This window comes from Ovis canadensis, chromosome 18 (assembly GCF_042477335.2).
Source record: "Ovis canadensis isolate MfBH-ARS-UI-01 breed Bighorn chromosome 18, ARS-UI_OviCan_v2, whole genome shotgun sequence".
Classification (NCBI taxonomy): domain Eukaryota; kingdom Metazoa; phylum Chordata; class Mammalia; order Artiodactyla; family Bovidae; genus Ovis; species Ovis canadensis.
This window is the reverse complement of record NC_091262.1, coordinates 17,807,512-17,818,356: the sequence shown is the minus strand read 5'-3', so window position 1 is coordinate 17,818,356 and position 10,845 is coordinate 17,807,512. Positions and strand designations below refer to the sequence as shown.

Sequence of the window (10,845 nt, the reverse complement as noted above, 5' to 3'; positions counted from 1 at the left end):
AGGAGAGAACTTAACTGACTTTGTCATCAGGATGTATACTAGCTCTTCCTTACTGAAGAATAAAAACGTCTGTGCTTTTTTCCAAGGAAAAACTAACTACTCCCACAAAGTAAATGGCAATTAGGCTGAAGGACAGCAATTCCTACTGTGAGCACGATGTCATTATCCTGGATCTTCACTGTCATTACATGGTAAATACCTGTCCTGGGAGTGTAATTCACATCCACAAAGCTTGCTGCTTTGGCGTCAAAGATCTTACTTTGTTTGATTCTTAGATTATATGGCAACTGTGGGCAATTTATTCTGTAGCTAGATCCACCCTAAAATCCTGAGCACATTCAGGCACACAGTACCAGCAAGTGGACACTTGTTAAAATGCAGATTCTAAGGGGCCTAGCAGGTTCACTAAGGGGCCCTGAAAGATACACTTGTATCAAGAAGGCAGAGGGGGGCTTGGATCTGGTTTGAAGACTTTTGTTCTATAAAACACAGATTCAGCAAGTTCTTTAAGAAGAACAAACATAAGAGAACGCATTGATTCCAGCAAAAAAAAAAAAAAAAAAAAAGAGGAAAGAGGCACTTGAAAGTTTCATTTCCAACTGCAGTGCACATAAATATTCCCCTCAAATAACTTGAAAAACCTTATGAATCAGTATTTAAGATCTTTACTCTCCAAATGTAATAAAATTCTTCAGCTAAAACAGGAGTAATGAGACAAAATGGTTTTGAAAAGTACAATAGAAAAATATTGTCCACTGGTTTATTTTTCCAAATGAGCAACAGGCTATTTACAAATAAGCAGATCTCCAATGATGTATATTAAAATGACAAAACTATTACTGTTTGAAATCTAAGTGAAAAAAAAATTTATTAAGGCACATTTGTTCTGTGAGTCTAAAACAAACTTTCTGGTGTAACGACAGATTCATTTCACTTTTGTCCCCAAACACATGAGCACCAGGATTATCAAAGAACACTCAATATTTAGTAAAACAGCAAGGAATGTAAAAATTGAGGAGAGGGAAGAGTTTTCAAAAAGAAATCTTTGGAGATCAGTTTACTGCAAATAAAATATACTAAACACTCCTTATACACATAAATACTAATAACTAACAGAAACTTGGGAAATGGTAGAGCTCTAAACAATGGATATTAAATAAATTAAAGGTATTTCAGATACAAAGGATAGAACAAAACAGTAATTAAAAATGAGACACCCATCTCCGTCAACGTAACACAGATAGGATGAAGTGAACAAAATCGGATACATTTTCCCCCAATGCTTTCATTAGGGTTAGGTTTCGTTTATTTTGTTTACCCTTGCATACATTACATTTATGGCAATAATTCTTTGCCATTCTAAATATTAATATTTTGTCTTTTAAAAAGAAGGGTCTGGAGAGGAGAAAGTGTCAGACTCTTCTTGAACTCTGATGCCAGGCCCATCAGGCCACGCTAATTGCAGTAAGAACAGCCATCTAGCTTACTATGCGTTCCTGCTCCCCCTGTTTTGAAAAATGAGACAAGTTTTGGGGAAACAATCACTTTTGGAAAGCTCTTGAGGACGATGACATAGCTACTATCACATTTCCTTATTTGACAACTGGAACATGAAATGGCTTAAAAAAACTGTTGTAAAAAAGACAAAAGGTAGAATCTGTGCAAAGTTAACAGTCAAAACAAAACATTTATCAGAGTTACAGTGTTTTGTTACAATAATACTTTGCAGTAACGTTCATGTTTTCTGCCATAGGACTATAGCAAAGAGGTCTGAAAAAGAAATATTAAAAAAAAGTTTTGCTCCTCAGGTACATTTCAAGTCATAATTAAGCACGTCTGCTACATAATGTTTAGCAAGAAAATGTGTTCAAAAGGCAAACATGATCACATTTTTGTTCAAAAAGCTCAATCTTCAAGGAGTCCTTTGTAAGAAAACCATGTGTAAAATATATCCCCTTGTATGGACTTCAAAAACTGATCGTACAAAAAAATTTTTGAAAAATAAATTAGATTAATTAAAAATGTCCTTTCCAGCAAAGCTGGACATTAGGCTGTCCTCACTGAGCCATTATTATTGCTGCTTTTACTATAATTTGGGTCATTTTTCTCTAGCCACATTTCAGCCAACTGCTGTGTGGACCCATAGGTTGACGCTTTGGACCCCAAGCACATTTTGTACTGTTTGGGATCAAGGTTGGGATCGCAAAAGACAGGATGGTGGACATGGACTACTCCTACTTCTTGGCTCCTAAATGTCTTCAAACCTGCCTGGACAACCTTGTTGAAAAGGTCAACATCCTCAAGCCCCCAGCCTTGGATAGAAACATCAAAGCCGCCTACTCGGACGAGATCTCCCTTATAAATACAAGTGATGCCAAACCCATAGTTTCTCCAGAAGCCAGTTTTTTGAGTAAAGGCAAAATGGTTGTCACTGGGAACCTTTCCACTATAAACAATCTTTGGATCATACTGGCTAAAGATGATTGGAAAATATATTTGTTGGCCCAGAACTGTATTTGCTCGACATCGCTGGAGAAATTCTGCAGTAAATACAAGGTCAACGTCACAAAAGAAGAGCAAAGATTCATTATTAAACTGAGACGATCCCACTTCTAGGGCCAGAGCTCTTGAAAATTCTCCAGACACGGGCAAAATCTGCATGTCGGCTTTAGGGTACTTAATGCGGTAGTCTCTCATGAGTTCAACTTGCTTGGCCTTGTCAGGGTTGGAGTCAGAATTGAAAAGCAGAACAACGAGCTTGACGTTCTGATTCGGAATGAGGCATGTCTTCTCAAAGTTCCCCATAAATCTCACAAACATGTCAAACCGTCCAGACAAAGGAATCAATATATTGATCTTTTTTTCTTTGGGTTCTTTGTGCTCATTCTTGGACCCAGGAAGCTGAAAGGGAACAAGCTTCTTCAGGGAATTTGAGAGAAAGGACAAGGATCCGGATTCTTGATTGATTTTGTTGGCCAATTCCTTTGCGTCCAGCTCCTCGTGCTCCACAAACTGGATCTTGCTGAAGGTCTGCTGTAAATACGCGTGCCTCCGCACAGGGACCGTCATCTTCTTCCCTTTGTGCTTTTTGTACAGAAGCAGCAAGTCCAGAATGTACTCAGCCCCATACATGGGGTTCACTCGGCGATAGCCATACTGTATCTCCTTAAAATCAATTATGCGTCCTCTGGTCTTGGCGTTGGCGTTGATCATCTCCATGACCTGCATGACAATGTCATCCAAGGCCTCGCGCTGCGCGGAGTCCATGCCTCTCCGAGGGGGCTGGCTGTCAGCGGCTGAATACAAGTATTTCCCAGTCAGAAATTCCCATTCCAGAATCTCCTCTCGTTGGCGGGGCTGGAACCTCATGAAGGAAGGAGGGATTCCCAGCTGGAGGTCTTCTTTATGAATCTCGGTGTTGCTGTATTTGCTCATCAGGACAATCTCGCGGTGCAGCTGGATGGTGCGGTGGCGAAGCTCAGCGATTTTGCGGCTGAGCATGTAACTGTGCAGCCTGTACTGGTAGGGCGGGTTTTTGTTCGGGTGCAGAGTGATGGCGCGATGGATTTTACTGTTATGGAGATCCCTAATGTACCCCTTCTTGTTCTGTTCATAGTTCTCATAGAAAAGCTGCTGCATCTGTGAAGAAATAGATAAGGTTTCTATTATTAATATGTGGCTGAGTGTCCCCCTTCTTGTACTTCCTTATATATCTGCATACTCTGTATTATAAATCTTTCTAAATGAGTCAGAACATACCTAAGGTTCTAGGTAAAGCTCAAAAAACAGCAGTCCAGTGATAGTAGAATAATTGTAAACTGCTTATAGAAACAAGACTTCATCAATAACCAAGGTGGCCAATACAATTCTGTAGGCAAATAGAACTATGAAAAAAAGTTTTCCCATAAAGTGAAAGTATAATCTTGAGCTCACAGTGCACCAATTCAGCATACCTGGAAGAGAATGCCACCTTTAGCCCCCAACAAACCTGGGAAGGGGACTGGAGAGCCAAGGTCCCCTCCCTGAAGACTGGCACCCACAAGGAGCTGCCATCTAAACAGGAATAAACCGTCATCAGTGGGGTGAAAAGGAGAACTCCAGGAGAATGAGCCGAGCACAGACAAATGCTGCTTCCAGGGAGCTGAGCAGAACCATCCAGCCACACGCAGAAAGAGGCCTGCCACTTGGCAGGGCATGCTGTAGGTAAAGTCAAGGGTCAGCAAGGTTGCCAGGACCACACTCTGAGAGTCCCTTAACCATCTGTGTGTTCCTAGGCAGGCAGGAGAGGGCCTGCTTGCTAGCCACCAGCTCTCAAGGACCAGTGCAGAGGTGAAGGGCAGGCAAAGCAAGGGGGCTCATTATCCCATCCACTCTCCCTCTGTCTTAGGACACTGGTTTGGGAAACAAAAGTTTGAGGTCCTTCAGCCAAAAACAGGGCCTGCTGCCTCAAGCTAGATAGAGAATATACTTAATTATCTAGTACACTCACGCAACAAAATGATGACCTCTACAAAGCCTTTTAGAACGAAGAATTTAAAAATTTGCAAAAAGTGTTTTAGTAAAAACGACATTTGCAGCTGGTATCTGATAACCTAGCCTTTGTTTGATTTGTGGCTCAACTTTGTCTTTCTGAACATGTTACTAAAAACTAACTTTTGATAAGGGTACATGTATTTGGATCAAGTAGTTTATTTGCCTCTGGACAGTCATATTTTTGACTTTTTTCCTTGAGCCACTAAAGTTGTAATAATAAAAAATACAGATTAATATTTTTACACCATGTTTTCTTTTTCTATACAATTACCATAGGCTACCAATAAATAAGCCAGTAAGAGCAAAAAGAAGAAAAATGCTTCCAAAGAATGGCTTAAGTGGAAAAATAAAAAGGCGCACAGGTAATGCTACCGGTGCTGAGCAGGGACTGTGCGCACACCCACTGGCCCAATTCCCTAGAGCCGCGAGTCTGCTGAACGCTGACCACCTACGTCCTGTCCTTGGAAGAGCAAGCCAGCCTGGAACTCATCATTTCTGATTTCGCTCTCCAAATCATCTAAAATCATCATACAAGGTACGTGTGCACATGGAATTATCCACTGAAATAATTTCCAAATGTTACAGTTAAGTGGAACAGGTAGTCAGGCAAAAAAAAAGAAAGAAAAGGAAGCAGAGAGAGTGTCTCTAACGCTGGAGAGAGCACACCCTTCTTTCCTGAGCAGCAGGCACGCGGGGTGCTCACCCACGTGTGCAAGTGCCCACTCACTGTTCCTCTTGGCACAAATAGCACTTAGTTACTGAAAACACCCGACTTAGTAAATGACCTGATTTGCTGAGAGGGCTTTCAATAACTGATGCTTGAACTCCTCCAGCCCCGGACAGACAGGCCACAGAATGATAAACAAGAAGAGTGACAAGGTTTGGATGATGATCATAAGGACCATAAGAATTTACCTTTCTTTTAATTTCACTCTTTAGACAGGTCACAACAAAAGAACTTTAATGAAATTCCTATCGAAAGTATTTTTACCATTCATTTTCTAGCTGGGGTGATTTCAAGAAGTACCTGGCTCCAAGGTGACAAGTGAGTGTCCTCTGAGGATTCAAAACCATGAAGAAACATTGGGGAAAACCCTTTGCAGATGCTAAAGATATGAAACAAATACCTTCAATACCGTCATTTCCTTCTCTGACTCTAACCCCTATATGCCCTAACAAGTTGAGGTCATTCTTCCAGTTTTAATAAAGTCAGTCAGCCTTTACAACATCCATCAAATTAGCTAGGTGAGCCACCTGACCCCGCTTCCTCCTCCTGAGGACTCCACCGTGTGAGAAGAGTCACTCAAAGGTCAGCAACATCCTCATCACAGCAAAGAACTCAGCAAAACCCAATGCTCTGAGGTCAGGGAAAAGTACACTCACCACTGTAAGCTATATGATGGAAGGTTTCCTAACGATTTTGGCAGAGAGTTTAAATATTTGTTATAATTACAAATTATTTCCATTTGTCTGCTTATAACTTTCAAAGTTTTGAAAACGAGCACGAAGAACCACGACTGTTCTGGAAAGGTCCCTTTTACATCTTCAAGAATACAGACACAGTGAGCCATCAGCCTGGCCGTAAACACTGCTTTCCAACTCTGAGGATGCTCTGAAGCAGGCGGGCTCCTTCCTTGCCCTGCACTGCCAACCCCATCTGCACAGGCGTCTCGACTCTGCTCTGCTCCTGCCCTGCTGGCTGATATCTCGGTCTCCCAATGGATCTCCTTGCAGAATTCTGTTCTTTCCTCAATCCTGCACAGTACCAAAACCAGTCTTCTTAAAATATAAATCAGAGGCTTCAGGCTAAAATATGAGTGGTAGAACCCACATGAGTCTCCTTCCCAAATGCTCTTAAAAGAGAGTAAAGAAATGCAAAAGGAATAAACTCGTAAGGACCAAGAGCATGGGGTCACAAACACAGACACAGTAGGCAGGAAATGTCCCCAAATTCTGAGAAAATGGAGCATGAAGTTGAAACCAAACAGACTGCTCTGAAGAGTAAGCCAATTTATTTAATCCTGAGAACCCTGGGAAAAGATACTGGTGTTGCAAAAGCTAGCGGGCAGGGGAGCTGCAGGGCTGAACACAGGGAGAGTGGAGGAGCTGGGAGTAAGGGGCAGGGCGAGCCCCACGGCTCCTCCCACAGAGCATCTCGGGAGCGGAAGGAGGCCACTGGCAGGAGATGCCCAACGTCTTGAGAAACACGCTCCCAGTCACTCTGCCATTTAGATGGAGCGGAGGGAGGCCACTGGCAGGAGATGCCCAACGTCTTGAGAAACACGCTCCCAGTCACTCTGCCATTTAGATGATGGGTCTTTTGCCAGAATTCATGTAGAGTTGCCTATCGATTGTTGTACTGTGAGTAGCAAATACCGGCGGTTTCTTAATGCATCAATCATTTACAGTAGTTATTCCTGAATGTCCCTGTCTATAGGTTATCTTTCTTTATTCTGCTGGCGTTACTTCACTGATAAGCACATCAGCCTTAAGTTCAATCTCTCCAAAAATGAAATGTGAACACCTGCGTAGAGATGAGTTCAAAGCTGACAACAGGGGGAAGTGAAGTGAAAGTTGCTCAGTCGTGTTCAACTCTTTGGGACCCCATGGACTGTAGTCTGCCAGGGTCCTCTGTCCATGGAATTCTCTAGGCAAGAATACTGGAGTGGGTATCTGTTTCCTTCTCCAGGAGATCTTTCCAACCCAGGGATCAAACCCAGGCCTCTTACATTGCAGGCAGATTCTTTACTGTCTGAACCACCAGAGAGACAGCAAAGATACTAGTTTAAAAAAAATCTTGCCTACAGAGATTCCACTTAGTTTTTCAATGCTTCAGTCTCAAGTGACAATCAACAGCAAAGACCATCAGACGATTGAAAGAGGGTTCCAATGAGAAAGATGGAGACAAAACAAAGAAACAAAAAGCTTGGTGAAAATGCAAACAGTGAAATGAGGAGAAAAAAAACTCTAGAACCAAAACAAAAACCACCAGGTATTCAAAGAGAAGCTACTGTCTCTGTGCAACAGAAATAGAATACTATAAAAAAGAACAATCAGAAAACAAATAAGCTCTTGAAATTAAAATAGCAAAACAAAAAGAAGAGAGTTCAAAGATAAAACTGAATACCCCAGAAAACAGAAAAACAAGAACAGCACACAGGAGAGAAACATATTCATTCTAGAAAGAGAAAGCACATGGGGAAGAAAATACCAAAAAAGGGTTAAAATGAAAGAGTTCAGATGCCTGGAATGAATCCTAAGTGCCCAGAACAGAGTACAGATTGGGAATGCTACAGGTAAAACTATTAGAGGAGAAGAAAGGCTGCATATAAATAATTCAGAAACTGGAGTGGCACTAAACATATACAAAACTGAAGAATAATGCCTTCGAAAGTAAGGAAGAGTAAAAATTATTTCTTCATATAGAACTGTTTTCCCAACCAAACTATCCATCAAGGAAGAGGGAAGAAAGAGTTTCAGGTATTCAACGACCCACATTTCACCTTGCATCCATTCTTTCCCAGGAAGCTGTTAGAGAATGTGCCCACCCAGAATGAGGGTTACGATGACACAGGATCCAGGCAACAAGGGGAAAACACAGAGGGAAGAAAAGAGAGCCCAGAAGGACAGTGCCGGGGAGTCCTCCCAGAACAGTGCTGTGGACTGCGGTTCGTGTCCCCGCAGACTCGTGTGTCAGGAGGGAGGGCCTCTGGAAGGTGCCTGAGCTTAGACAGGCCGTGAGAGTAGGGCCCACTGTGAGACAGTGGACCTCACTCAAGAGGGGATGGAGTACCACGAGAGGACACAGCAGGAGGGCGGCTGTGTGCAAACCCCCGGACAGTCCTCCTGAACCCACAAGGCTGACACTCGGATCCTGGACTTCCAGCCTCCAAAACTGTGAGAAACTGCCGCTGTTTAAGCCACTCAGTCTACAGTATTTTTGTTCTAGCAGTTGAACAGATTAGACAAAGCGCTCTGCAGCAGGCTGAGGGTACCAGTGCACACGGAAAACGGCACAGATGGTTCAGTGCTTGCATCTCCAGAGTCCAGCTCAGTGCTTGACACACTGCAAGATACTCAGCTTGAATTAATGATCAACAGTGGTCCAGAAGCATAGCAAGTACCAAGAAATGAACGAACACAGCTGATGTGGTTAGACACAATACAACATAGGTGTGTTCCACTGACCAGGATACACTCTAAAACATAAAAATCAGCAGCGTGTTTTGAAAGAGAATACATACCCCGAAGGATATAGCTGTCATTTGTTTTTCACTCCCCAGACACCAGTATACAACTGTGTGTTTTATTCTTGGCTATCAAAACCCTGCATGACGAGAGCGAGGTCCATCAGGAGTCCTCTGTGAAAGCAGGTCTCCACCCGTGACTAATAATTCTTACAGACTCAATATGACATCACGTTTCCAAACACTTTCAGGGAAACATTTCTCAGTATGTTTTAGAAGCGGTCCATGACCATTACTTCCATAGTGACTGAAGCAGAGGCCAGCTTTACCTGAAACACAGAGTTTCAGCGTGCTGCAGGAATAAATACAGAGAAGAGAACATGATTGACTAGCAGGTTTCAGATCCCCTGGAACTGTTGCAGACAGAATTTTAAGCTCTAGTAAAGCTGCTGTAAGCACCTTCTGGCTAAAGATTGGCTGAAAGAAATGTTGTATTATGTTCTTTTTTCCTTTTACTGAGAAGAAATCTGTTGCAAGACAGAAGTGTGTATGCACATTTGTGTGTGTGTGTGTTTAGTGTGGGAAGCACTTATTTTATTCCAAAGAAGGTCAAGTCTATACCTAGACTAGCTAGTGCCTCCCCTCAATTCACTCCGAGCAATTGACTTAGTCCACTAACACTGATACAAGATAAACCTTTTAGACAAAGAAGCCACTCACTTGGCACACAGGATGAAGTAACGTACCTGCTAGGATCTTAAGAAAAGCCTAAATAAATGTTCTAAAAGGGCACATGCAAGTGCAAGTACTTTACAGCGAAGTAGACACAATGTAACAGGTGAGCACTGGCACCTCCGCATAAGGGTATTAATGGCAGTATTCAGTTCAGCTCAGTTCAGTCGCTCAGTCGTGTCTGACTTTGCGACCTCATGAATCGCAGCACGCCAGGCCTCCCTGTCCATCACCAACTCCCAGAGTTCAAACTCACGTCCATGGAGTCGGTGATGCCATCCAGCCATCTCATCCTCTGTCGTCCCCTTCTCCTCCTGCCCCCAATCCCTCCCAGCATCAGAGTCTTTTCCAATGAGTCAACTCTTCGCATGAGGTGGCCAAAGGACTGGAGTTTCAGCTTTAGCATCATTCCTTCCAAAGAAATACCAGAGTTGATCTCCTTTAGAATGGACTGGTTGGATCTCCTTGCAGTCTAAGGGACTCTCAAGAGTCTTCTCCAACACCATAGTTCAAAAGCATCAAGTCTTCGGTGCTCAGCTTTCTTCACAGTCCAACTCTCACATCCATACATGACCACAGGAAAAACCATAGCCTTGACTAGGCGGACCTTATTCGGCAAAGTAATGTCTCTGCTTTTCAATATGCTATCTAGGTTGGTCATAATTTTCCTTCCAGGGAGCAACTGTCTTTTAATTTCATGGCTGCAGTCACCATCTGCAGTGAATTTGGAGCCCCCCGAAAATAAAGTCTGACATTGTTTCCACTGTTTCCCCATCTATTTCCCATGAAGTGATGGGACCAGATGCCATGATCTTCGTTTTCTGAATGTTGAGCTTTAAGCCAACTTTTTCACTCTCCACTTTCACTTTCAGGCTTTTTAGTTCCTCTTCACTTTCTGCCATAAGGATGGTGTCATCTGCATATCTGAGGTGATTTATTATTAATAAGTATTTCAATGATCTATTCCTTGGCACATTCTTTGGAAAAATATTATAAAACGCAAAGCTGAAAAGCACTGCAGAAGAAAACACATATCAATGCGTATAGGTTATCTAATAATCACAAGGAATACCTTGTTGAAAACACTCTGAAGGCTTTTTACAATGGAGTACCACTGAAGGTTTGAAGTTAATTTCCAGTGTCCATAAAACAGCCCTTAATCTTTGATCTAAAAAGTAGCCCCATAATCTTGGATTCCAGAAATCTCTCTCTTTTCTGGGAGATGTTTCAAGACTCTGAGTCATTCCATTGTAAATCTGAAAGGGGTTAATAAATAGCAAGGTCACTCTATTCCCAGAACTTCTAGCCAGCTGGGAGTAACTATCAACTACCCACGTCTAATCTTTAGTTAACAAATACTTCAATGGTCTTCATTAGCAAATGTCCTTCTTGT

The 10,845-nt window shown here is 42.4% G+C and overlaps 1 protein-coding gene across 1 annotated transcript in view; it reads right to left on the bottom strand.

The window, feature by feature from the left end:
- Positions 1 to 746: 746 nt before the first annotated feature.
- The window catches only part of CHSY1 (chondroitin sulfate synthase 1), an 82,838-nt gene continuing 72,739 nt past the window's right edge, over positions 747 to 10,845 (bottom strand). Inside the window, exon 3 of the mRNA XM_069559126.1 lies at positions 747 to 3,639. Coding sequence (XP_069415227.1) covers positions 2,047 to 3,639 — 1,593 coding nt within the window. The 3' untranslated portion in view covers positions 747 to 2,046. The remainder of the gene's footprint in view (positions 3,640 to 10,845) is intronic.